A 27,620-nucleotide genomic window follows, 5' to 3' on the forward strand; every position below is an offset into this window, starting at 1 on the left:
AAAACTGAGGTCAGAAAGGATAGTTAATTAGCCAAGATACTGAGCTTGGTAGAGATTGCACTCAAATCCCAATATTCCACGATTAGGAGGGATAAGTACAGTACTGGAATTTTAGACTACTAATTTGTAGTAGAGTTAGTATGGTTGACAACAATAGGAGAAAGCATTCATTAGCAGTCTACTGGTTCTTAGGACTAGGTGAGTGGTTAAAAAATAATTATGCTTCTATATTCTGAAATTTAGATTCTGAGAAGAAACAAAAATTCGAAGGGAAATGATTTTTCTTGTCAATGAGTGTCTGGGGAAGAATACAAAGGAAGTGACTATATCTTAACATTTGCGATGGAACTTTTGCTTTCCTTTTTTGCACTTGTGGTATACTGTGTGTGTTTTACTTTTCTATTTTTATTATTACAGAAGGTTTTAAAAATCTTTGAGAATTTCTACTAATTTCCAGTAACTACAGAGGGTCAACTAGTCTCCAAATTTCGAATTAAGACCCGTATTTGCTAAGAAAATAGAAGCCAACATTTGGAGCCCACAGATCATGAAGAAGGTCTGAGGCATATTATAAAAAGTTACCTACAGATAAAATTGAAATTCGAAGTCTATGATATATTTAAATCTATGAATTATAAAAATTTGGCATTCCAAGTCATGATAAAGCAAATTAGTATAAAATGGTGGATTAGATACTAAGTTTTTTCATTTCTCAAATATCCATTCAAAATTGAGTTTCAGAGTTTGATAAAAACATACAATACTTTATAAGAAGAAAACACATCATTTGGTGGCATATAAAGGACCACCATCAGATTGGAGACCCTATGACTGATTACTTGTTATTTTTTGTGGTACATACATCCAGTAAATCATTACTTAAAAAAATAAAAATAAAAAAAATAAGAAAGCCTACCTGTTTCTTATCTCGAATTGAAGCATCAAGTAATAACTGTCTATCATATAGATTGAAATAATTGTCCTTTTCTCTTAAGAAAATAGTCTGTAATTCCTGATATTCTTGAGCTAAACGTAGATTTTCTTCTAGTGAATCATCTTGTATTTTCTAGAAGATAAATATATATATTTAAGGTCATTTTAATTTCCTTGAATTTTTCAACATCATTTGAATTACCTACAAATATTATATTACATATTGTAGAAAAATAATAAAGTAAAAAAGGTGCTTCCTCTGATACCAATATTCTCCTTGGATTTAATAATTTTCTTACTTTTCTTTTTTTTAAATAATTTTCTTTCTTTATACACTTATTTCTTTTCTATTTTGAACACTCATTTACCAGTCTGTTTGACTTCTGTTCTCCCTCCTTCCCAGACTTCCTTCCACAACGCCTTGGGAAGTACTCAGTCCTGAGGTGGTCCACTCAGTTTCCTAGGAAACTGAGTTTCCTACCCGCTTTGCCTTTCCTCAAACCCCAATGCTCAGATAGGTAGAAGATATCTGGAAGCTTAGAATCCTATTTCCAAGAGGTTCAGAGTGGTGGGGCTCACTGAAAACAAAGAAAATTAAAGGGTAAAAGACAAAGACAAGGAACTCAACATTTAGGAGTACCATGAGAGAGCCATTATTTATTCCTATTATACTTTAGCTATAGTAGAGGTTAAGTCCCTGAGCAATTGAGAACTTTATAAAACCCTCTCATGACTAAATAAATATCTGCTAAATCTACTACAAACTCTGGGACGCCTAGGTGGCCCAGCAGTTGAGCGTCTGCCTTTGGCTCTGGGCGTGATCCCGGGATCTGGGATAGAGTCCTGCCTCCCGCTCCATGTGGGGAGCCTGCTACAAGGGATTAAATCCTTACAAGGGATTTAATTACCTGTGTCTCTGCCTCTCTCTCTCTGTGTCTCTCATGAATAAATAAATAAATATTTTAAAAAATCTAATACAAACTCCTTAGAATATAATTTTTGTAATATTACCAATTGGAAAATTAGGGGCTACCTATCATTTTTAATTAGATGTGTGAATTCAGTCTGGCTGCTGATTCTTTTTACATTTGTAGCACATGCAGTTTTCTCTGGTGCTTCCACAAATATAGAATTTATCAACAGGCTTAAATATTTTCAAACCTGTTAATCTAGCAGTTTGTTTTATGAAATTTATTCTAAGCAAAAAGCTTTATTCTCTAAAACTTTATTTATAGAGGCAAAAGTTTGCAAAACACATAAATGTGCATTAAGATGATGACAGTGATTAAATAACAAGATATTAAAATAACCATTGTGAAGCAATTGAAAAAGTTTCTTTGTGAAAACTGCCATCATATCAAACTTTCAGTATAAATTGTTTAAAAATATATTGCAGTATGAGAATGTGCATAGACAAAATGTAATTCAGCAGAAAATTGTCTGTACAAATGTTTCTGTATTTACACACTTGAAGATTTATTAAGGTCAACAAACATATTTCTCTTGAAAGCCTGGTATCCATATTGATCCCTAATGATGAATACTATGTGATAGCTGTTCTTCAAAAAGCCAAAATGATGAACTGAGAACCATTTTAAATGTCCTTGTCCTAATTCTGGCACAGTAATTTCAAACTCTAGAAACTTTTGTCTAATAAACTTACCTAAAATCACATAGAATTATCTTTTGGTAGGAGGACCAAGTATCTATGAGTATTTTACTTTGGTGGGGATACTTCTGAAAAAAAATGATTACAGTTCTTGCTGCTATCTTAACACATTAAAATCAAAGCCTCAAGTGATTTGTTGGATCTTTGATAAATGTTCTACTGAAGGTAGGAGGAGGAATCTTGAATTTTTTTGTTTCTTTGATTTAACATAAGCACAACTCTGATACCTAATGTATTCTACTTCTCAATTACATTTCTTTCAAGCCCTACATGGCTACTATAAACATTGCATTTGGGAGGAGTGCTACAAAAGTTGTGGGATTTGCATTAAACCTATTTAATAGAATTTTAGTGAGGATATATTTGATACTTTATGGTTTGCTCACTGATAAAATACAGCTTTATTTCCAAACACAAATACCTTCAGCTTCTGGATGACACCAGTTCTTACTGCTTTTTATATGCTGTAATTAGATACCAAGAAATCAAATTGCGCAGTTATGTCAATGAATCTTCAAAACATTGTTACATCAGTCATGATATTTTAATTACATTTCTCAATTATGAATTTATAGAAGGATTTTCCAATTCACCACCTATTCCTGAAAGTCAGGGACCTTCAGATGATCCATGAAGTTTCGGGTTTATAAAAATTTTGAATAATGGTATCTACTGACACTCTCTGAAAATGTTCTATATGTTTAACTGTGGTTCAACTTTACAACTTTGACTTGTTTAATTTTAGCCAATAATATTATTATATGCGAATGAAACAAAGAGGTAATGATATTGGTGGAAATATATCTGGGAAAATGATGTTACCACAACTGGAGTTGAAGAGCTTACAAGGGATCAAGAGTAGAAGATATATAATAAGGGCACAAAAACTAGGATCAGAAATATAAAAGGGTGAGAAGAAAGAAGAAACTAATAAGTGAAGTAATAGGACTTTTACACGCTTTTATATTCAAATCCAGCTGAATCTTATCAGTAGAATCTTTCTACTTAAGTCAGCTGAATGTGAACTTGACAACAATTTTGTTCCTAAAACCATAAAGAAAAATTTGATTGCAATCTCTGCAGGTTAAAATATTATGCTTTGAGTTTACAATGTTATTTCATTCATTCGTTAGTTTTCATTAATTACTTATTCAAAACTTTGAATTTAATAACTACTGTATGCCACGCTCTAGGAAATAATGGTGAATCTCAAAAATTCACGGCCTTGTGGGAAAGATATATATTAAAAATCACACAAATATGTAATTTAGAATGTAAAATTTATATTACTTGATATTATATTACTTGATAGGTGAAGATTTTAAAGTGGTATATAAAGAGCACTCACATAATATGCTTTTGCACTGAACATTATTCTAACAATATACCACATTGTCCAGCCTTAGCAAGAGTTTTTTCTCTGGGTGCATCATTGACCTTTCTCAAGGTATGTGAAATCCTTAAAACTATACATAGCATTTTTCTGGAGTTACCTAATTAGCCCATGATCCCCAAAGTATTGAGAAACCATAGTTAAAGAAAGCTAGCTTTTTCTGTCACCAAAAATTCTGAAAACTGAAGGAAGAATGAGACCTCAAGATGTACAAATGGTAGGTCCTCCATTTTCTTCTTCATTTGACCTTTCTTATTCTTTAAACCATGGATTTCATCTTGGATTTTTCCTCCATTTTCAGTTTTTCTCACTCTTTCCCTTCTCTTTCCCTCTCACACTGGCAAATAAAGAATAGGGAATTATAATTAGAAAACTGGGTTCTTTTTGCACAAAACAGTATATCATCTTTTTATGTTTCACCCTCTATTGTAGAGACAAGAACTTAGAAATAAGGCTGAATTTGAATTCAGCCTGAACCTATGAATTCCACACACAATGGAAAGAACTGAAACAGTAATAATCATCTTAGTTGGTACATTATTATCCTCATTTTACAAATGGGTAAACAAAGGCAAGAAAAGTCAGGTAAAGCAAATTGTATTTTCCCAAAAAAGGCAACAGAAATACTTTCTTAACACATGTTGTTCCAGAACCTTGTTACTTCCTAACAAGAAACACAGTCTATTTCTCTTTCCCATATACTTTTCTAGACTTGTGGTTTCGTCAGCAATAGAGTATGGTGGAAAGGATACTCCCTGACTTTCCAGGCTAGTTTACTTAAAAAGCTGGTTTTAAAGAAACCAGTTTATTTACAAACAAACAAAGCATCTGCCTGGTGCTCTCTCTGGGGAGATTAATCCTTGAAACCAGATACCATATTGCAAGGAATCCAGGCCACATGGAGAAATTATATGTAGGTGTTCCAGCAAACAGCTCTAGCTCTCCAGTCAGAGGACAGTCAGCATCATCCATGAGTAAATGAGTCGTCTGAAAATGATTCCAATCCCTAATTTCTAAGTTACCCAACTGATGGTTCAGAAAGTGTGAGATAAGACTCAAGCAGTATCTGCTGTGTCTTGTCCAAATTTCTGACACATAGAATCATAAGCCATAAAGTTTGGGCATGTCTATTATGCAACCATGGCCACTGAAACAGCAGATATCTTGTGCCAGATTACACACATATTAAGTGGAGTCTTGAGCTTTGCATCCAGGTAGATTGGCTCCAGATTCCATACTCTTCACCAAACAATATATTTACTCTGTAAACATGAACCAGCATTCAACACTATGCAGCACTGTCTTTATAAAACCTAATGATATCAAACAATCAAATAACAGAATTACCTCATTCTAAGCCTACTGATACCAAGCAATTCTTTTTATAATTTGGCTAACACATAGCTTGTTGACATAGATAAAATGAGTTGCTGAAGGAAACTAGAACTTGGTCCTTTTGGAAGCCACTTTTTATTGTAAGTCAATATGGGCATGTTGGTTATATATAATCAATCTCTGTTTTTTTTGTTTTGCTTTTGTTTTTGTTTGTTTGTTTTAACTACATGATTCCATATTCTATGATTTGATTGGGACTAATGCATTCAGTGATAGCACCAAGTGCTCAAGTGCACAGATCTTTACAGCTGAGGCCTAAAAATTCTGGACTACAGTTGATGCAATAATGATACCTGTTGACTTCTATGGAGGATTAGCTAGATACACTAATCCTAGGGAAAGTCTAAATGCATTTGAATGCTTTTTTTTTAAAATATAAGATGGATTAATGGCAAAAGTGATTACAAGAAACTTTATTCAAATATTCTAGAAAGATGCTATGATTAAAGCCTTTGCACTATACATGTATATGTAGAAGACCTGCATAGCTATTTACAAATACCTTAATGTTATTAAAATAGTCCTAGTGTCCATATATAAATTTATGATCATGTGTCATCTATACCCTCTCAGTCACTCTTAATACAGGCATTTGGATCCAGTTTGGCAGGCAGACGGGCTATAAGAATGTATTGTAAGAGAGTTGTCATTTTTGACCCACTTCTAATTCTAAATGTCCCATCCTGATATGATTATGTGTGGCTGCTGCAGATGATCTTTTCTGAGGATCTGTCATTTCCTGATTCTTGATTATTAATAGTTTACTGCAGGTAGCTCCTTGCTTTTTTGCATCCCGCCAGGGCTTTGCTGGCTGTTAGTGCCACGTATGTCCATGTTCTGCACCACACTCACTGTTGTCTTATGGTTGGAAAGGATTGACTTCCTGCCAGAACCACGAGCAAATAAAAGTTGTATTGTATTTATTGATCAATTTACTCTAGAGTATCCTCACGTCTAGTTTTTGTTCATTCAATCATTTGTTTAGCAAACCCTTAGTAAGTTTATTCTCTGGGTTTGAGCTCCATGGATACCCCAAGAATTAATAAGAATAGAATGTAACCCTTTTCATCAGGGATAAAAGGATAGAATAGGAGGAGACAGAAGTGTAAACAAATCTACTCGAGGTATTTCTTGAAGTACTTGTAATCAATTCTACCAGGTGGAATTGATTCTACTAGATGGGGGAGTAGGTCAGAAAAGGCTTCATAGAAAAAATAATCAGTGATTTGAATCAGAACAGTCTTTTATTTGGCAGGGATCAAACTTTCTTGCTGTATAGGTCAATACATATTTAAGAAAAGTTGGGTGAGTCAGTCGAGAGGAATATTTTTATGGCCACTTTAGGACTATTAGATTGTTGTTACCTATGGCTTGTGAATTAGGCTTTCATGGATTATGTAATTTTTTTTTTAGATAAATGAGAATTTATTAGAAGTAAAAACCAAGGCTCTGTGAAAAAACCCTTTTAAGAAGATGAAGCAACAAAGTACATACTGAAGGGAACTATTTATAAATCACACATCCAACCAAGGGCAGGTGTCTAAAGCTAAAAAAAAAAAAACCTCCCAAAATGTGCTGGTGAGAAAGAAACGGTCTGATTACAAAATAGGCAAAAGACACAAAGAGGCATTTCATTGAAGAGTATATACAGATGATAAAGAAGCACATGAAAAAATTAAAATCACAGTAACATATCATGACATATCTATCAGAATGCCTTAGATGAGATGTGTGAAAACAGTCCCAGATGCTGGTGAGGGTGTGGAAAACCTGGCCACTCACACATCGCTGGTACTAGTGTAAGATGGTATAGCCACTCTGGAAAATGGCGTGGCAGGCCCTCCACCTCCCTCTGCACTACAAATGTTCTGTTATCTCTAAGCTTTAAAATATTGCTATGCAAACAATGAAATGTACCCATATATTTAGTATCCCACTGATGCAAAGCATTGTAAATAATGCTCCACTCCAAGCACCAATGTTTCAGTAGCATGTGATCTTGTACGTATGCTCATGCATTAAACCATTGATATCACACTATTAAAACCCCACATATGCCTTTGGCACATCTCTGCCAGTTTTGGGCATTGGATTGGTATTTTTGCATTCAGTGATGCTTTGATATTATTAAAATAGACAACAGCACTGAGACTGATTCATGGAATGTGCAGGGGATGGGCTTTAGAATAAAGGAGATGTAGAGGCTTGAAGTTTCTTTGTAAACATTGTCACTTCAAAAACATTCCCTTTGATTCATGGGGATTAGCAAGGTGAAGACAAATGCCTAAAATACATGCCAATTCTTTAACAATATAACAGACATGGAGAAAGTATATACTTTATTAGGTGCATCACCTACTGTGTGCATAGAGGCACTATTGTATTGCTGTTCCCTTAAAATCTATACACCAATTACTACAGAAAATGAGAGTTCTCCCCAGTGCTTCCAAGAAGCAAGTCTGTAAGAATGATATGTGTCGATACCCTGAAGCCTCAAAGGAGCAAATAACTGTTCTAACTCTCCCAGGACCCACATTCTTGTCTGTGCTGCCATGGAAACCAGTCTCTTGTCCAACACGAGTTCTCTGATAATTAGTCTTGAACATTCTTGATTTTTAAATGAACAAATCAGTCCCCGGCATCAAGGTTTTTACATGCCTCAGACTCTATACATTATCATGTTTGACAAAATGCTCTCCATTCACTAATTTATTCAAAATGCTTACTGAGCAACTGGTATACACAAAGCACAACTGGGGACACTATGAGAGGTCAAATAGCACCTGTCCCTGCCAGAGTCCAGGGGAATAGTTTTTAGCTACTTCACCCTAGGACCCACATATATGATTACATACATATATGACAACATACAGGACTCTTTATCTTAGTTCCCTGATGAGGTTATAAATGTAGCTGCCGCTGATTTAATCATAAAGGTTACCAATGGATACTATCACATTGCATCTTAAAGAATTCATAAATATCCATTGAGCATTATTACTGGTATTAACCCTGCCAGTTCCTTATTATTTTTAGATGCTGTTCATTGTACATATTTGACCAGGAGTTATTGATACTAGCATGAAAAAATACACAATTTCAGGGCTGAAGAAACTTACAATCAGATAAGGGAATTGAGGCATTCACAAAACTAACTACATCAGAATACATTATACATGAAGAAGGATAAAAGACATATCCAAATAATGATAGTAGTGCCATGAGAGATCAGTTCCACTGAAAGTATGAGAAAAGTTCCAAGGAAGAGTCATTTTTTTAACAGATTCTGAAAATATTTCATATACATGGTCCTGTCTGTGTTTTCAGCAGGGAAACCTTGTCCTAGAAACACAGATGCTTGTTAGATATTAAAAATCATATGAATAATGTGGGTGTATGTTAAAAAAGGAATATTTTCCTCCATGTGGACTATAGCATTTCTTTTTTTTATAAATTTATTTTTTATTGGTGTTCAATTTGCCAACATATAGCATATCACCCAGTGCTCATCCCATCAAGTGCCCCCCTCAGTACCCGTCACCCAGTCACCCCCATCCCCACCCACCTCCCCTTCCACCACCCCTAGTTCGTTTCCCAGAGTTAGGAGTCTCTCATGTTCTGTCTTCCTTTCTGATATTTCCCATTCATTTTTTCTCCTTTCCCCTTTATTCCCTTTCACTATTTTTTATATTCCCCAAACGAATGAGACCATATAATGTTTGTCCTCCGATTGACTTATTTCACTCAGCATAATACCCTCCAGTTCCATCCACGTCGAAGCAAATGGTGGGTATTTGTCGTTTCTAATGGGGACTATAGCATTTCCTTTATAACTATTCAATGGCTTTAAGAAATGCTTCACAAATGTCACTAATATTAGTAATTGAATTTCTATCTGATCAATTTTCTTCAATATAATGCTTGTCCCTCAATGTATCCAATATAACTAACCAGAGAAACAAATTATGTAATAAGAAAAAGAGAATAAAAAAAAGAGAATAAAAATTGGTGTCACATAATCTATATATCCAAGTGAATTTTTTCAAGGTAGAATACATGGTTTAAACAATTACATTATACGTATGTCCTCTGTAAGTGATAAGCCCCAGTAATAATGATTCCTATTACTTATTAAGTAAACTTTAAATTTTAACCTTGAATATATACTGTAGTTTAATAATGTGTCCTCCAATATTGTTTAAGATTGTTAAACAGAAAAATATTTGCATATATTTCCTTGTTAAATATTTCTATGCATTTTCATAATTTAAGATTATTTCAATTTGTCAATATTTGAAAATAAAGTCTACTACTCTTTTCACCATATCATGTGAAAGACTGAACAATTTCATCTTCATATGCACCTCCTCATTTGAATAGTTTAAGATTTAGAAAGGTTTCCTATTTACTCACATTTTAATGATATACATTTCTACTTCACTGGTGGAAAAGGCTGATCAGTCACAGAAAGGTCAGTTAACACTAAATAGACCCTTTCTTTATGTAATTACAAAGAATAATATCTTTGTGCTGATGGCACTGCACATGGAGTGGGTGATGCAGAGAATTAATGTGCTGCCTTGTTGGCCCATGGGATAGAGATTCCAATACAATAACCACAACTTATTCTAATTATGCAGCTTTGAAAGGTCATCAGCAAAAAGAGTTAAGGAATTATCAACTAACTTTATCATAAAGTAATAATGCACTACATAAATGCAGAAACTGTAAGAGCAGTACCTAGAAACTTTATTACAAATGAGAGAAAGACTGATCTAAGAGGTTCAAGTACATATAATATAACATAAATTAAGTAAATTCATTGAAAAAATAAAATATATATTTTATAACTTCCTATTGATAGAGCAAGTAATCCAAGCTTCCCTTTTATTTGCTGCAAGTGTTTAATTTCTTAAGTGTTTATGTTTAATGCCAATTTCATTGCCACATCCATGTTATATCAGAATTTAAATATTTCTTTCAAAAATCAATTTTTTATAAAATAATGCATGCTGATTATATTATACACAAATAATAGGAAGGTGCATGAAATAGAAAACTAAAGCCCCTTTTCACAACTGCAGACATTTTTATACTCCAGACAGATAGCATTAATTTGTTGCAAGACTTTAAGGAATAGAAACTTTAAAAAAAATCCTTACTTGGAAATAAGGAAATGGAGTCCAGGAAAGTCAATTTCTTATCGAAGGTCACACAGGAAGAGAAAAGCATTAAGGCTAAAATACAATCTGATTTCAGCCTAATACCCTTTCTGAGACTACATCACTTCCTAATCTTGAATGTGAATTATAAGACCTTTAAGATTCTAGACTGATATGTGTGAATGCTCTAATTTTCTAATTTTTGACTACTCTACAGAGTTACATCAGTAACTCTAAACTGGGTGCTCATAGAGAAAAGGGTTTTTTGAAATTATATATATATATGTATTATGATTACATATGATTAATCATACATAAATATATATTGTATAGATATGATTACAATTTCCTTGGGATTGTGGGATCAGAAAACATTAGGCCCAGTTTCAGAGGTGCCAAATGTGGAAAGTACAGTAAATTATTTGCAGTCTAGTAAAATATCCTTATGGATAGGATTATTACTAATGCTTTTTCTCATTTCTTCCTCTCAGTTAAGGTATTCCCCTTACTGATAAATAAAAGATCATGAGAACCTCTAATCACCTGATGTTGTTATTCATTTTAGGTCACTGTATATACCTTTGTGATGGATCTCAAGTGGAAATAGGATTAAAAATACCTAAGTCAGTTTTCTATAGATACTCATATTGAGATCCATTGATTCCCCAAAATAATCTCAATATGGAAAAAAATCATTTTCTAGAACAGGTCTCATCAAACTATGCCTTTCCATCCAAATCTAGCCCACCACCTGTTTTTGTAAATAAATGTTAATGAAGCACTATCACCTCATCCATTTACTATTGTCTGTGATTGCTTTTGCTTTATGGTGGTAGAGTGGAGTAACTGCAATAGAGACTGAGTGGACCACAAAGCCTAAAATATTCATTATATTTTCCTTTATACAGAAAGTTTGCTGACTCTTGCTCTCGACCCTTAATTAATATATTAGTATGATGCAAAACAAAGTTCCAAATTAGATCTCTCATTCAAGATTGATTTTGACTGTACATATATACACCTGCCCAAAGAGAAAGACTGCTGAAAACCATTTTATTTTTCCAGCAAAGGTACATACTGAGGAGACATAGCCTATTAATAATTCAAAAATGTCTCCAAGTCCTTTAAAATAATGAGATGCTTGTGAGCTTTTTAAGTGCTCTCAAAATACAATAACTTTGCAGACAGTTATCAGAGATGTTAAGATACCATAAATAATGCCTGAATGTATCTATCCCACACCTTCTTCAACTAAATGTGGTTCATGTAAGGTCCCGTATTATAGGAAGCTAGAGGTCTGTTCATTTCTCTACTGCGATTTCTGATTTGGGGGTCCATAATTAACTTTATGTTACTAAGTTAAGGTTTAATTTTGCAGGTGACATAGATGTCCATTCATTTACAAAATGGCTAAGTAAAATGTGGTGGTCACCTACCACGAAAGACTGTAAAATGATTAGAAGAAATTCACTAGCTATATATTGTAGTAACACAGAATGATCTTTAAAATATAGTATTAAGTACACAAGATAGAAACAGAATGATAAATATTGCATAACTCAGCACATGAAGAAAAGTACCAATTAGAGTTGGAAAGAAATAATAACTAGAAATTAAAGGTATGGCAAAATAAATGAAAATGGGAGAATATACAAGTTCTGTATATTCAGAAATGACACCATTATCTCTTAAAACAATTAAATGGATGGGTTCATAGATCTTGCACATTTTTCCTGGGTTTTAATGAAAACCCTTAATATAAGTTGAACATCAAAGGACTGTAGAAACACATATCTGCAAAATTAGGTCCTCTAGTGCCACATACGTAAGACTTACTTTGAATATCAACTAGTCATGGTCAGAGCAAATGAAGGCATAAAGAAATTTGTCATTATAATTATTTACCAAACTCATGGTTCTTTCCCCCAGGTTTTCTTTTTCTCTCATCTTTGTTTTTCTTCAAGTTACTTATTCCTTTTTTTCCTGTTTCCCCTTTCCTTCCTTTTGTTTCATCATTGTTATGTTTGCGAAGCATGAAGCCATTCAACTAAATTCCCCTTGCTATCATTCTTCCCTCCTGAAAGTACCATCTTCCTTTCCTATCATTTCCTTTTTTATAAAGATTTTATTTATTTATTCTTGAGTGACACACATAGAGAGTGACACAAAGAGACAGAAACATAGGCAGAGGGAGAAGCAGGCTCCCTGCGGGAAGCCCTATTCAGGACTCTATCCCAGGACCCCCGGATCACCTGAGCCAAAGGCAGACACTCAATCGCTGAGCCACCCAGATGCCCCCCTATCATTTCCTCAACCCATTGTCACTTCTTTCTACATTGTGACATAGAAATAGAAATGTCTCAAAGAATGAAAAAACATTTGGGATAGGGGCACCTGGGTGGCTCAGTCAGTCAAGTGGCTGCCTTCAGCTTAGGTCATGATCTCAGGGTCCTAGGACTGGGCCCCACTTCAGGGTCCCTGCTCAGCAGGAGTCTGCTTCTCGCTTTCTCTCTACCTCTCCCCCCACTTGTCTGTCTGTCTGTCTTTCTCAAAAAATACATAAAATATTTTTAAAAAGAAAAAAGAAAAACACTTGGGATATAATGAGTGGGCCATGTATTTTTTTCGCACAATATAAGACACTTCATGGAAATCCAACACAATGAAAGAAGGGTCAGATGTATATTGTGCAATTCACTGGATGGCTGCCTTTTTTTGATGATGGCAAGATATTAATTTGGATAGTGGTGGTGAAAAAATGAATGAAACTGACAAACATTTGGTCTATCTGAAAAGGCTGATTAGAGATAGTTTATGTTCCTCTATCAATATGCCATGTCAGCTTAGCAGGAAGTCAAAAGGGTGCCAATGTAATAAGTTTGTTTAAGTAAAGTATAGGACACATACAATTATATTCTAATACAGAGATACATATAAGTAGTTTTATACATTTAATCTATTTAAGTTATGAAGAAAGTCAGCAAATGAAAAAAATATAGAACAAGCTAAAATCTCCTCAGGAGAGATGCAGGACACAAAAGCAATAAACCTGGCATTTATAATGTTATTGGGAGGTAATTCCTAATTCATTGATAATAAATAATACATATATGTATTGATACATGGTGAAATGTGTAAAGATTAGCATTTTCAACTTTTCTTAGAAAACTGGCACTGGATAAGACCTAATCAGTAGTATACTACTGTACTATGTATATCTCTATCACATCAATCACCATTATTTATTATAGTTAATATTTCTGTATTAATTTTCTCACTTCTATGAATTTTTTGTGCCTTATTAATTTTTTGCTCCAGTACATGGTAGTCTCTCAGTAAACATTATTGAATAAGTGACTAGATGAATGGATCTATATAATACTCATGCCTTGCTGACACAGGACGGAGAAAATGGGTGGGCTGACTATAAATAAATTTTATTTTCATTAAGGATCTACTGCCAAATATTCTTAAATAAGTGGACTTTTCAGAGTATTATAGTTGGATGGCATTTTATGTGTTTTTTCATTCTGTAGAGAAACATTTCACAATTCATTTTGACAACATAAAAACATAAAAACTTACCCATTTACATTTTGACTGAGAAAAATAATAAGGTTTCCAGTTCTTTAAATCCTAGTTTGCAAAAGCATTTTACTGTATAATCTCTCTGTGTTGTATTCCAGTTTACTTGTAGGTTTTCCTTGGAAGACTAACAGAAATCTAAACTACCTGCTTTGATGCCTTTATACACTTTGCTAAGCTGTGTTCTCACAACTCAGGAGATTAAAATGAAAAAAAGTAGTAAGACAATTTCCCAAGAAATAACTATAAGTTGAATTTTTAAAAATACAGAGGATCTTCATTGTTACAGATGGATATAAACACTTTAAAAGAAAACTTCAAAGTAGTAAATAAAAATACAATAGCAGCAGTCAAATTACTTATCCCAAAGACTTTTTAACAAAGCAATAATAAATTTCCCACATATTTCAATGACATAATTACGGAGAACTGTTGTATGTTTTAAATTGAAACAACACTTTATACACTGCTCTCTCTTCAGATGAAACAGGCAATGCTACTCAGTATCATAGGGTTCAACCTTTCTTTTTCCTATATACCAAGTGCCATTCCTACCTCATACCCTTGCCAATGCCAGACCAACTTTCCTCCTTTGTAAACATTTTTCTTTCAATTTTTCCAGGAAGGAAGGAAGGAAGGAAGAAAGGAAGGGCAGGGCAGACAAGCGTCCTGGAATAAAATGCTATGTTCACTTCTGAAATCTTCAATGTCGCCCAGTTTTTACCTTTCTTTGATCTAAGAGCAATCAGCCTGAGCATAGCTCTCATGTGGAAATCAATTCATTCTTATGTAGTTAGGTGCTGAAATCTGGACTCCCCCAAATGAAGAAACCATGGGTTTAAATCTGAATAAAATGACATTCGTGGAAGCTATCTGAAGACCATCTATTCTTCACGCATCTGTGATCAAGTCAGCCCCTCAGAAGTGAGCCCTTGGGGGGTTCTCATGGATAACTTTTGGAGCTATCATTTTGGGATTCTATGAATATGCTATTGTTGATGGCAAAGGAGACTTTGCAGATTTGATTTAAGGACAGAATTAGAACTGAAGGGATTATTTTGGATTACCTAGGTGACACAATCTAATCACATAAATTCTTAAAATTGGAGAATCTTTCTTGGCTAAAGTTCAAAGAATGTGAAAGGAGACATAGGACAAATTTAAAATGAGAGCAAGACTTGAAACCCATCATCTCTTTTTTTCCCCTGTTTAAAGATGGAAGAAGGCTACAAGTTAAGGAATTGAAAGCAGCCTCTAGAGGGTAGAAATGGCCCTCTGCCCATAGCAAGAAAGAAAACAGGGACCTAGTTTCCACAACTATAAGAAACTGAACTCTGCAAACAATCTGAAATAGATGCTTCTCGGGAGCTTCCAACAACTTGATTTTAACCCAGTGAGACTCATTTATTAAGACTTCTTTTTTTTTTTTATTTTTTTTTATTTTTATTTTTTTTTATTTTTTTTTATTAAGACTTCTGACATAAGAAGTGTGAGAAAATAACTTAGTGTTATTTTAAGCTTCTATATTCACACTAATTTATTATGGCAGCAACATAAAACTACCATGGTGAATCAGGTATTGTGTAAGGTAATAGATTTATAAAAATTAATAATATGCTGCATAGAAACTGTTTAATGAAAAAAAAAGAAACTGTTTAATGATGGAAAATCAAGCCCTGAATTATCTTTGCAACAAGTTCATTAATAAATGAATTTTAAAACTATTAAATAATTCATTTATTTTTTATAAAACATTTATACTGTCAGTGTGCGAAGTAACTTAAAGCATGTCAATAACCACTGAAAAAATAAATTCTAACATGATATAGATCATGCAATAAAATCCCAACTAAATTTCTGCTTATGTCAACTGTACCAGATGTATTAAACTATCATCTCTATTTTAAAATAGATTTATTCATTTATTTAATATATATTAAAGGTCTATTATTAAAATAGTGCTGAAAATTTCATGGTTACATGTTTCTCCATAATCTTAAGTATATTATGAATGTCTTTTCCTGTTAAGTACAAAACTCCCTAGTTAATAATTTTTAAATGCTTAACTCATCTGTTGATAGCTAATCATGCAAGTGATTTTGAAAACATGTTCATTTTGACAAATTCTACTTGAATTCGTAGGAATTCAACTTATAATAATAAAAAGTCCTTCTGTTAGAGATAGATAAATTATCTATCTCTAGATAAATTATCAAAAACAAAACAAAACACTGCGAACAAAAAAGACACCCCTGCCTGTTATCAAATTCTTTTTTCTTTCTTCTTTCTTTCTTTTTCTTTTTTTCTTTCTTTCTTTCTTTCTTTCTTTCTTTCTTTCTTTCTTTCTTTCTTTCTTTCTTTCTTTCTTTCTTTTTTTGTTATCCTTAAGCTATTCTGGGTCTATTTCTGCACGATTTTTTTCTTAGCTGTCAGGCAGTGTGGTCATGGCACAATAAGATTCTTATTCTTTCAGTGGCAGCCAGATCCAGCTTGCCTCCTCTTTCCACAACTGCATCCACAGATGGAGTTACTACAAGTAAGACTCAAGCATGGTGACTGATACAACACACAAAAAAAGTCATTATAACTTTTGATAGGCTAAGAAACTGTTGGGTGAATATTTTTTTAACTTTTAGAAATATTAACTATTACAAATATAAACAGATTGCTGGATTTCTAAGATAATTATACAGCTTTGTATCTATTTACATAAAACAAGGAGAATATACTTGTGAAAATTGCTAAAACATCTGAATGGCAGAGTGTGTTTAAAGAAATTTTATTGTACTGTCTTGAATCTGGAATATATACTCAATGCTCACCTTAATTCTGTTTTATTAAATAGCACGAATTTTTTGCAGTTATTATATATCCTTTATAAAAAGGTTATGGCAGGTGTGTTTTCTATTCATTAAAATCTATGTTAATTCCATTGGTCTGTCCTAATTTTTTTTATTGAGGTGCAATATACATATAAAGTTATAAGAATTGATAGGTTTTTTACACATGAATATCCCTACATAACTATCACATAGATGAAAATATAGAAAAAATAACCATCACCCCAGAAGCTTCCCTCATGTCCATTCTCAGTTTAAAAACAAACCACATCCCAACACACAAGTTTTGCTTATTTTCAATCATCATATAATTATAATCCCACACTATATACACTCTTGAGTCTGGCATCTTTTGCTCAATACCAATTCTGTTAGATTCATCCACATTCCACATTTTCCTTGGGTGGCAACACTTCATTCATTATATTGCTATATATTATTCTATTGTACGAATGAACTACAATTTATCTATTCTACTATTAATGAATTTTTGTGGGGGAGCTATTACTAATAAAGCTGTTACTAATGTTTTGTACAAAATATTAACATATTTTGGTGCACATATGTACTAAATCTTGACATCTAGAAAATCATATATGCGTATGTTCAACTCTAGTTGGTGGTGTCAACTCCTGCCCACCTGAGATATGAGGTTACTCTACATGCTTACTTATATTTTTAAATTTTAGCAATTTAAATAAGTATTTAGAGACAAGTCATGATAGTTTTTATATTTCTTTTTTTTAAGTTTTTTTTGTTGTTGTTTTGTTTTTTTATTCATGAGAGACACACAGAGAGAGGCAGACACATAGGCAGAGGGAGAAGCAGGCTCCCTGCAGGGAGCCTGATGTGGGACTCCATCCCGGACAGGATCACACCCTGAGCCGAAGGCAGACACTCATCCACTGAGCCACCCAAGTGTTATATATATATTTATATTTATATATATATATATTTATTTATATGATTATTATATTGACTGCCTTTTCATATGTTTATTGCCCATTTGTATAGCTCCTTTTGTGAAGTGGTTTTTCATGTCTTTGCCATTTTTTCTTAATTAGGCTGACTGTATTGTTTTGTTAGGGGTTCCTCATTTATTATGGATGAGAGAATTTTGCTGGTATGTGTATCATAAGTATTTTTTTAACTGTGGCTTGTCTCTTCATTCTTTAATGGTGTCTTGATCAATACAAGTTCTTAATTTTAAAAGAGTACCATTTATAAACTTTTTCTTTCATGGTTGGTACTTGTGTCTTATCTAAAACATTTTTGGCAATTCCAGAATAAATCAGATGTTTACATATGTTTTTCCCTAAAAGCTTTATATACCTTTCACAATTACATTTGTAATAAAGTGGAGCTTATTTATATATATGTTGTAAAATATAAGGTCAAGATTATTTTTTAGTACAGATATCTAATCACTAATGTATCATTTATTGATTCTGTACCAGTTATTTCCTTTTAAAAAAACCTTTTTTTTTTAAGATTTTGTTTATTTTTCATGAGAGACACAGAGAGAGAGAGGCAGAGACACAGGCAGAGGGAGAGGCAGGCTTCCATGCAGGGAGCCTGACACCCTGGGCCGAAGGTGGCACTCAACCACTGAGCCACCCGGGCTGCCGCGTATACCAGTTATTTTCTAATACATTTCTCACACTATTCTGGTGGCATCTTCTCATAAATCAAGAGGCCATGTTTACATTCTGGGCCTGTTTCTGGAACCTGTATCCTACTGTATTGTTCTCTTTGCACCAATAGCACACTTTCTTATACTGTAGATTTATAGTAAAATTTGGTACCCGATGGTCTAAGCCCCTAACTTTGTCCTTCTTCAAGTATACCTATATTACACTTGACCTTTTGTGAGTTCTTATACATTTCAGGATATTCATGTATCAATTTCCAAAAATTCTACTTGAGTTTTTAATTTTGATTCCATTACACGTATAAGTTAACGTGGGAGGAATTCACATTCTTTAGAATTTGAAAATTCATAAATTCAGTAGATTGTTTCATTTATTTGGAATGTCTTTGATTTTTGTGAGAAATGTTTTGTAGTTTTCTGTGAAGAATATTTTTACATCTTTTGGTAGACACATACCTGGGCATTTGATGTTTAATTATTCAGTTATAAATAGTATCCATTCTAAGATTTTATTTTCTAGTTATTTATGGCTAGTGTATAGAAATACAATAAATTTTATTTATTTTCAATCCAATGACTCTTTCAAATTCATGAATTAATTTTAGCATTTATCTCTAGAATCCATTAGACTTCCGATTATGAACAATGTTTTCAAATAACTGCAGCTTCTAAAACCATTTTTTTCTAGTTTGTTAGTTATCATAAATGGCTTTTAAATTTCACAAATCTGTTTAGATTATTATCTGATCCTTTTCTTCCTTTTACTGTTATTGTGATAATTTATATTTATAGGATTTTTTTCAAGGCTGGAAATTGTTTGCTTTTGTTTTGGGTAGGTCAAACATTCCCTTACCCAGTTGTGCATGCATGTTATTAGTTAAATTTCCACATTTTACTTTCCTCCATGGATTATATAAAAAATTATTTAAACACAATTAATATGAGGACATCAGTAAGATATAATATGAATGACAGTTCTCAAAATCTATTGTGTATTACTATTATTCTCCATTCATGAGAATACTAAAATTTGCCCCACTGCCTAATGTGGTTATAAAAATAAAATAACTGAGTGGAAGTGAAAGTTCATGGTAACTATAAAGAAGGACTATTAATATAAAGTTCAAGTGGTCAATTATTATCATGTAGTTCATTATGGTTCTATTTCATAAAATTATGAGATATGTAACTTGACTCTTTTTTCCTAGTACTTTAATTTTATTGAACACTGAAGTAAGATTTGTCTACCACTTTTCTTCCTTAAAGCTATCCAAATTGCCAAAACTGACAAATGAGAAAGTTTCAAACCAATACGTCTTTACCAAAACTGTTGTATTAAACATATCAAACTATTCAGCTTTCCTAAATTCATAAATTATATGCCAACATTTAAAGTGGATAATAAGCCTGGCCTTTCTTATATTTTGATAAGACAAAAAATCACTATTTTTACATGGTTTTAGTATAAATGTAGCTTCCTAAAATGATCTCTCTGACCTTTACACACTCAGATCAGTACAAGCAAGTCTAAGTTTCTCTCTGGTTTTCCATATTGGGAAAATGGACTGCTAGCCAAATTCTCTGCCCCATTTTGTTAGGTAGTGTCATATGCTAAGTTTCTTCTTATTTTCAACCTTTGTGCTACCTAGGAAGAAAGAATAAGTGAAATAAAATTCAAAATAGAAGCTAGATGATCACGTCCAATTTAAATCTGCTAATTATATTCAAAAGCTAAGTTTCCTCTGAAACAATTAGTTACAAATTTCTCTTTGGAGTTTTCTGGCTACGTTAACTTTTACTTATTTATTGATTTATTTGCTAGTCTGGTGATGGAATTCTGGACTAGATTATATTTTCCTGAAAGATAAAGTGAAGAACTCAGCAGAAGAGCGTACAACAGCAGAGTCACACTGGCTATCTACTGCAAGTTTCACTTTGTTAGCTTTCATAGCCAGTTAGCTTTAATGTCAGGTTCATGGTATGAATGGGGGGAACAAGATCAGCACTTGGGCTCCAACATCTTCCCTATTATTATCGCTCCATTTGTTTTGGTGATTATTCTATACCCTACCACAAGTACTTATGGCCAGGACAAACAAGACAATGGGGGGGATTCCTGCATTTCCACAGAGAAAAAACATGAACATCAAAGAAAATCCATGCTGATTAAAAGGCATACCCACTATTAGTAAAATAACTAAACCACAGGCCTACATTGACTGTGAATAACCCTGTGATTTCTATTCTTCAAAACCAAGGTCTTTTTTTTTTTTAAGATTGATTTATTTATTTATTCATAGAGACAGAGAGAGAGAGAGAGAGAGAGAGAGAGAGAGGCAGAGACACGGGCAGAGGGAGAAGCAAGCTCCATGTAGGGAGCCTGATGTGGGACTTGATCCCGGGTCTCCAGGATCACACCCCGTGCTGAAGGTGGTGCTAAACTGCTGCGCCACCAGGGAAACTTTCTTTCTTTCTTTCTTTCTTTCTTTCTTTCTTTCTTTCTTTCTTTCTTTCTTTCTTTCTTTCTTCTTTCTTTATACAAAAAATACAGTCATGGTCTTGGATGAGAGATCTCTCTTTTTAAGGAAATTCCTTAAAACCCGACTCTACCTAAGCATTTCTTTTTATTTCTCCAAGGAATATCAAAATGCAAAGGAAAACTCACACTCAACAAGATTAAAAGACTGAAAGGAAACCACAATGAATTAAATTATAATTTAGTTTTCCTGAACATTAAAACTTCAAGAAAATTATTTATACTCTTGTGCACACTGAATTATTTTGCACAAATTTTCTGTTAAAAATCAGATAATGTTAAAACACATTTACCTTTAGAGTTAACAATGTGTATATTTCTTTTGTTAGACTTTGATGTTTTTGTAAAGAGACTTAATGACTTGTCTGTGGCATGATATTTCTTAAATAATTTTAGAATAAGCTGGGGTAAAATTTCTAAATAAATAAAAACTCCAAAATTGATAAAATAATATGCAAGGACAAGAGCTATCTTAAAATGGTCACAACTACCTACCAGATCTTACCCAGATGAAATTCATTACCTTGAAATTCAACATCTTGGCAAAGTCTTCATCACTAATTAAAATAATAGCAATGGAAGAGCATCTGCAATTACTCTGTTTAGGATAAAATTACAAGGGCTATAAATCTCCAAGCTTCGGGGCATAAACTGATCACCAGCTGGGGTGAGAAAGAAATGTCTACCTATTGTGTAGTTTTGCAAAATTAGGTACATTATATGTTTTACTCCCTCAGAAACATATGGCACAGGCTACTATTTGAAAAGCTTTGGGGCTGAATGGAAGGGACACTACTTGGCTAAGTTATAGGAATTGCATGATTCCACACATATATAAAACTTAAAATTCAAGGGCTTGCTAAAGGAATGCTAAATTCCTCATCTTAATGTCATTGGTTAAGATTCTTCCCAGGGTAGTGATTTCAGATGTCGGTAGAATATGAGAAATTAAAAAGTATTTGAATTTTGGTGTTAGTCCCTTTATCATAAAATAGAGCCAATATCATTATTGACAATACTTGGTAGTTTCCACAAGGGAATTTCTTAAAAAAAAAATAGAATGTCCTTGGACTTTGAACTATTAGGGGATATTGACAAAGGAGAAAAATGAGCGCAGCAAATGATTTTCTGTGATAGTTCCTCTCCCACCCCCATCTTTGCAACTCAAATGAAGAGGCTGGTTTATTTCCATGCAAAATAGGTGTAAAACTGTGTGAGAAAAGAACTGGAGGATCCCTTTTCTAGTAGGTACGGTGAAAAGAAGGAAGAGGGAGGAAAAGTCCAAATAAGGGAGAATGTTTGTAGCACAGGATTCTTCCTCTGCTCTGGGAATATTGTCCAGGAGGGACCCTACTGGTCCTGATCACCACATAGAGCCCGGAATATGCGAGAAGGTATCTTGGGGGCTGATGGGAGAGAGTCCAGTAAGTGAGAAGAACATTGCAATGAAAATTGGACGCTGTGAATTCTGAAATGGTTACTAACAGTTAATAAGCTTTTACTGGTTATTAATGGGTTACTAATTGATGGTTAATAACTCTATTTACTGATCTGTCCCTAAGTTAAAGGAGCTCTCAGAAAAATCCAGAAGCAGAATATGAGGCAAAAAGTCTTCACCATGTTCATCTGTCTTCCATCAAATTGCGAAATCACAAATTTGGCAATAAGTGGGCTAAATGGAACACAGCAACATCCTAAATGCCTTCAGGATAGTATCTTTCCAATTCATCCTAGTCCCTGATATTCCTTAATGACTTAGTCCCAGTGTTTTCATATCTGTAAATTGCACACACGGATGGACGGCAAAAAGCATTAATGTTTACAAATATTAGTATAAAAGTATCATGTTTCAATATAGTTCTATTTTATATAATTTGCCTTATTGTAATGTACTATATCCAGAATTTGTTACAGCTTTATTGCAAGAATCCTATGAAAAAGTTCATTTTCAACATCCTTTTTTTTTTTCCATTAGAAACAATAGTAATAGCAAGTTTTAAAGCTCCTATTTCTCATACTCTGATCACCTTAATATTCTGTGAAAAACTTCTCAAATTTTGAACTTTTCTTCAGCCTCAAAGCCTACAATAGACTAAAGTCGTCACTGGACAGAGATTGTATGTCTCTCCATATGTATCTCTGCAAGGCTACATTTGTGTAGTTTGGCTCTTTTTTCCTACATTCCATTGCTGATAGTAAGTTCATAGTTAATTATAGACCTCAGATCAGTGCCTCCTGAGTTTTTATGTACTTTCAAGGAATCAGTGGTTCTGTATCAGTCCAGGTACTTTCTCAATTTACTTTGAGAGAAATTTACTAACAGCTGTGCTTTGGGGTTAGTGCATTCTAAGTAGTGATAGTATAAATGTTAGCCATAGTATTGCAAATGAGATGGTTCCTAAAACTTATAGTTTATTTTGACAAATTAATGCCAAATTAAATTTGAGATAATTTTCAGCTTAAAAGGTTTTTAAGTTTTTATTTAAATTCCAGTTAGTTAACATAAGTATAATATTAGTTTCAGGTGTACAATATAGTGATTCAACAATTCCAACACGTCTATACAACACCTGGTGCTCATCACAAGTGCACTCCTTAATCCCCAAACTCCCACCTCTTTCCCCTCTGCCAACCATCAGTTTGTTCTGTATAGTTCAGAGTCTGATTCTTGTTTTGAAATAGAAAATGTTACCATACAATTTTCCTAATATTTTCTGATACTTACTATTCAAGGAATTGTCACAGTTAGTTAGTTATCACTGTGACTATTAGGATCTGTGAATCATTAACTTAGGGTCTGCCACACAGATTCCAAAGCCAGGGTGTTTCTGAAAAGCTGAGCTATTACAGAGGTAATTTTATCTTTCTAAATCTCAACTTACCTCCAGAGGTTTCTAGGAAATTTGGGAGATTAGGATCATAACTCTGATGGCCAAACCTATTCCAATCTAATGCTGTTAAGGATATCTGCTTTAGAAGGAAAATCAAGGATCCAAAGACTACTTGAAACGTCTAAGGTAGGAATGGTCTCAATTTTGCAGAAGTAAAATGGTAGATGATAGAGTAGAATTGCATTAGTTCAATATTGCTCCATAACAAATCACAAATTTGGCAGCTTAACACAACAGCTATTTATTATTTCACAGTTCTGATGACCCGAGGTTCAGGCATGGCCAACTAAGATTCTTTGTTCAGTGTTTCACATTCAAGATGTCATCGAGGCTGAGTTCTAATCTGGAGACTCCACTAAGAGCAATATTTCCTTCCAAGCTCCCTCAGGTTATTGGTAGAATTTATTTCCTGTGACTGTATGACTGAGCTCCTTGTTTCTTTGTTAACCATTAGCCAGACATTGCTGTTGGCTCCTAGGGACCCACTCAAGTCCTTACCATGTGCCCTTAAAAGCTTCCAGTCAGCAATGAAGAATTTCCTGTCTAAAACCTTCTTATACTTCAAATCTCCTTTTCCAGAAAAATCCCAGTCCCTTTTAAGGGCTCACTTAATTAGGTCAGACTCACCCAGGATAATCTCCTTTTTTAAAAATCAACTGATTTGGGACCTTAATTACATCTGCAGAATTCCTCCACAACAGCACCTAGGCTAGTGTTCTTTGAGTAGCTGAAAGAAGGTATGTGTGCTGGTAATCTTGAGTTCAATCAGAAAACAGAACCAGTAGGATAGCTGGATGGATAGGCAGTTATAGATATATTACAAGTAACCGGCTTATGCTGTTGGCCACCCAAGTTCAAAATCTGTAGTCAGGAAAGGACAGAAACTGTGGGCACAATCTAAGACTATCTACAGCTAGAATTTCTTCTCCTGCTCAGGTCACACCTGTGGTCTTATGGGAAATAATGGGGTTCAAGACACTACCCCAAAATATGGCACCTTGGCATACTGAGTAATTTTAAGCTGAGGAAGTGTGAGAAAACAGCAGAAGCAGGAAGTTCACTCTAATCTTCCCCCCATCTTTCTCTCCTAAAACAGGTTATAAAACCTTGTGAGAGGTGCCCTCCCTACACCCAGAGGAAAGTAGCATCCTTATCTCCAAAGAAAAGAGACACAGAGAAGAATCAGCAGGTCTTGCTAAAATTTCCTCAGTTTATTATACTTTTATCCTCCTCTTTGACCTATTTCTATATCGCTATCAACTCTACATTAAACCTAGCATAAAAATACTTAGATTTAACTGTTTTGTTTTGTTTTGTTTTCCTTATTAAGGCTCTTGTGTAACACAAAATTTATATTAGACAGATTTGTTTGTTTTTCTCCTGTTAGTAGGTCTGTTAATTTTCAGACTCAGCCGGGGACCCTAAGAAAATTAAGGAAAAGTACTCCACCCCACCCCCACTGCCCTCTACAGGAGTTCCTACAACTAGTTGATTGAGGGAATAAAACAAAACAAACAAACAAAAAACAAAAACAAAACCCCTTAGGCCTGGTTTATAAATTATTCTTGACATGTAGGCACCACCTTAAAGTGTACAGTTGCAGCACTATAGTACCTTCCTGGTTTAGTCATGAAGAAGAGTGGTGAAAGAAAACTCTCCTTTTAGGAAGAACTTCCTTTTGAGTAGTGTATGTAGTTGTTCATTTTGGCTGAAAGGAAAAATTTCCAGAGTCTATATGAATAGCATGAGCCTATATCAATTCATGGGCTCTAACTAATGATTTGGCTGGAGGGTTATGCGCTTATTAGAAAGGACATGATAGAAAAATTGGTAAGGAGAACGTCTAAGGGGAAAAGGTCGTATAGATAGACCTCTCTGGGCAAACAACAACAAACAAACGTGAATATTTGTGAATGTTTACCAAAGGTGACCAGTAGAGGGGGATTTTAAAATTCAAGTGGCTAGGATGAATTGTTCAATGGATTATGAGTTAGCCATTTTCCCCAGTCATTCCATTGGGTGCCATTAGTGTCTATTCGGTTCATGAACAAAGTGGCCATGGCGATTATGGTAATTGATAGAGTGGAGATTATACATAGACTCAGCAACATTTTCTAACACTCACAATGGTTAATCTGGCTACAGCCACTGCTAGTGCCCACAGTGCCAGCAGCACAGACCAACGGTGAGTCTCCAATATGGCACCATTCACAGGGTGAACAGCTAGCTACCTGATGGCAAGTTGATTACATTAGACTGCTTCGTTTGTAAGATATAGATGTTTACTCTGGTTATAAATTTGCCTTCTCTGCCTGCAAAACACCTCAGCTTTGGTTGTGGCTCTTTGCTTGGTAGTTATGGTTCTTTGCCCGGTAGAGTGATCCAAACGTTCATTCCTGAAGTGTGTGGGCCATTCAGTCCTAACTTAATTGGGCTGCTGTCATTTTCCCTTTGGAAAATTTTCCTTTAATTATAGGACATTAGAATACTAAGAGATACCCTTGAGGATCTCCTGTATTACAAATATATTATTTATTATCCATTGTGTAGTAGAATCCAATTTTCCCTTGGTAGTCAGTATCAGTCAGCTCAACCACAGGGGTAAGCTTGACTAATATCAAAGACTATCAGAATGCCTTATACACTATCAAGGTATTCCACACAGCATTTATTCTTACTCATGAATTCATTTCACAGCAAACGAAATTTACTAGTGGGCTCTGGCTTATGTAATTCAGTGGTCTTGTCATGTTCCCTATCATTCTGAAACAGCCACTTGATAAAATGATGGAACGGCCTTTTGAAGACTCACTTATGACACCAACTAGGTAGCAATGCTGTGTGGGGCTAGGGCAATGTCTACTCTAAATCAGTATTCAATATGTGGTGCTATTTCTCCCATACTCAGGATTCATTGGTGCATGAATCAAAGGATGAAAATGTGAATTGCACCGCTCACTATTCCTAATGTTCCACTAACAAAAGTTCTGCTTTCCGTCACTGTGATTTTGGCTCTGCTGATCTAGAGCTCTTAGAGCCAATGGAAAGAATCTTCCACTAGTGAAAAACAATTATTACACTGAACTAGAAGTTGAAACTTTTACTAGGTCATTTTGGGCTCCTCATGCCTTTAAATCAACAAGAAAAAATATGGATTACTGTTCTGTCTGGGTGATTTATTCTGACTGCCAAGAGGAAACTGTCTTGCTACTACATAATGGGAGTAATGAGGAGTATGTCTGAAATATAGGCAATTCTCTAGGCATCTTTTATTACTCCCATGTACTATGATTAAAGTCAACTGAAAATTATCACAACTCAATTTAGGCAGGACTGCTAATGGTGCACCCTCTTTAAGAATGAAGGTTTGGATACACCATGACCAAAAAAAAAAAAAAAAGAAGAAGAAGAAGAAGGTTTGGGTCAATCCACTAGACAAACAACCATGACCAGATGAGGTGCTTATTGAGAATAAAAGGAATATAAAATGGGTAGTGGAGGTAATAGATATATCTTATGGCCATGTGACCAATTGTAGACATAAAGACTGCAATAGTTATGAGCA

The 27,620-nt window shown here is 34.1% G+C and overlaps 1 protein-coding gene across 10 annotated transcripts in view; it reads right to left on the minus strand.

Moving 5' to 3' along the window:
* The window catches only part of CCDC178 (coiled-coil domain containing 178), a 419,286-nt gene that overhangs the window by 133,428 nt on the left and 258,238 nt on the right, over positions 1–27,620 (minus strand). For 7 of the 10 annotated variants that reach the window (XM_072829166.1, XM_072829167.1, XM_072829170.1 and 4 more), the window contains one exon: positions 917–1,066. The exons of 1 other annotated variant lie outside the window; for it this stretch is intronic. In XM_072829166.1, the coding sequence (XP_072685267.1) occupies positions 917–1,066 (150 nt within the window). Of the gene's footprint in view, positions 1–916; positions 1,067–1,492; positions 1,512–4,195; positions 4,333–27,620 lie in introns of those variants that run through there. 2 more of the 10 variants (XR_012032461.1, XR_012032460.1) reach the window with 2 other exon arrangements.

The sequence above is a fragment of the Canis lupus genome, chromosome 6 (assembly GCF_048164855.1).
Source record: "Canis lupus baileyi chromosome 6, mCanLup2.hap1, whole genome shotgun sequence".
Classification (NCBI taxonomy): Eukaryota; Metazoa; Chordata; class Mammalia; order Carnivora; family Canidae; genus Canis; species Canis lupus.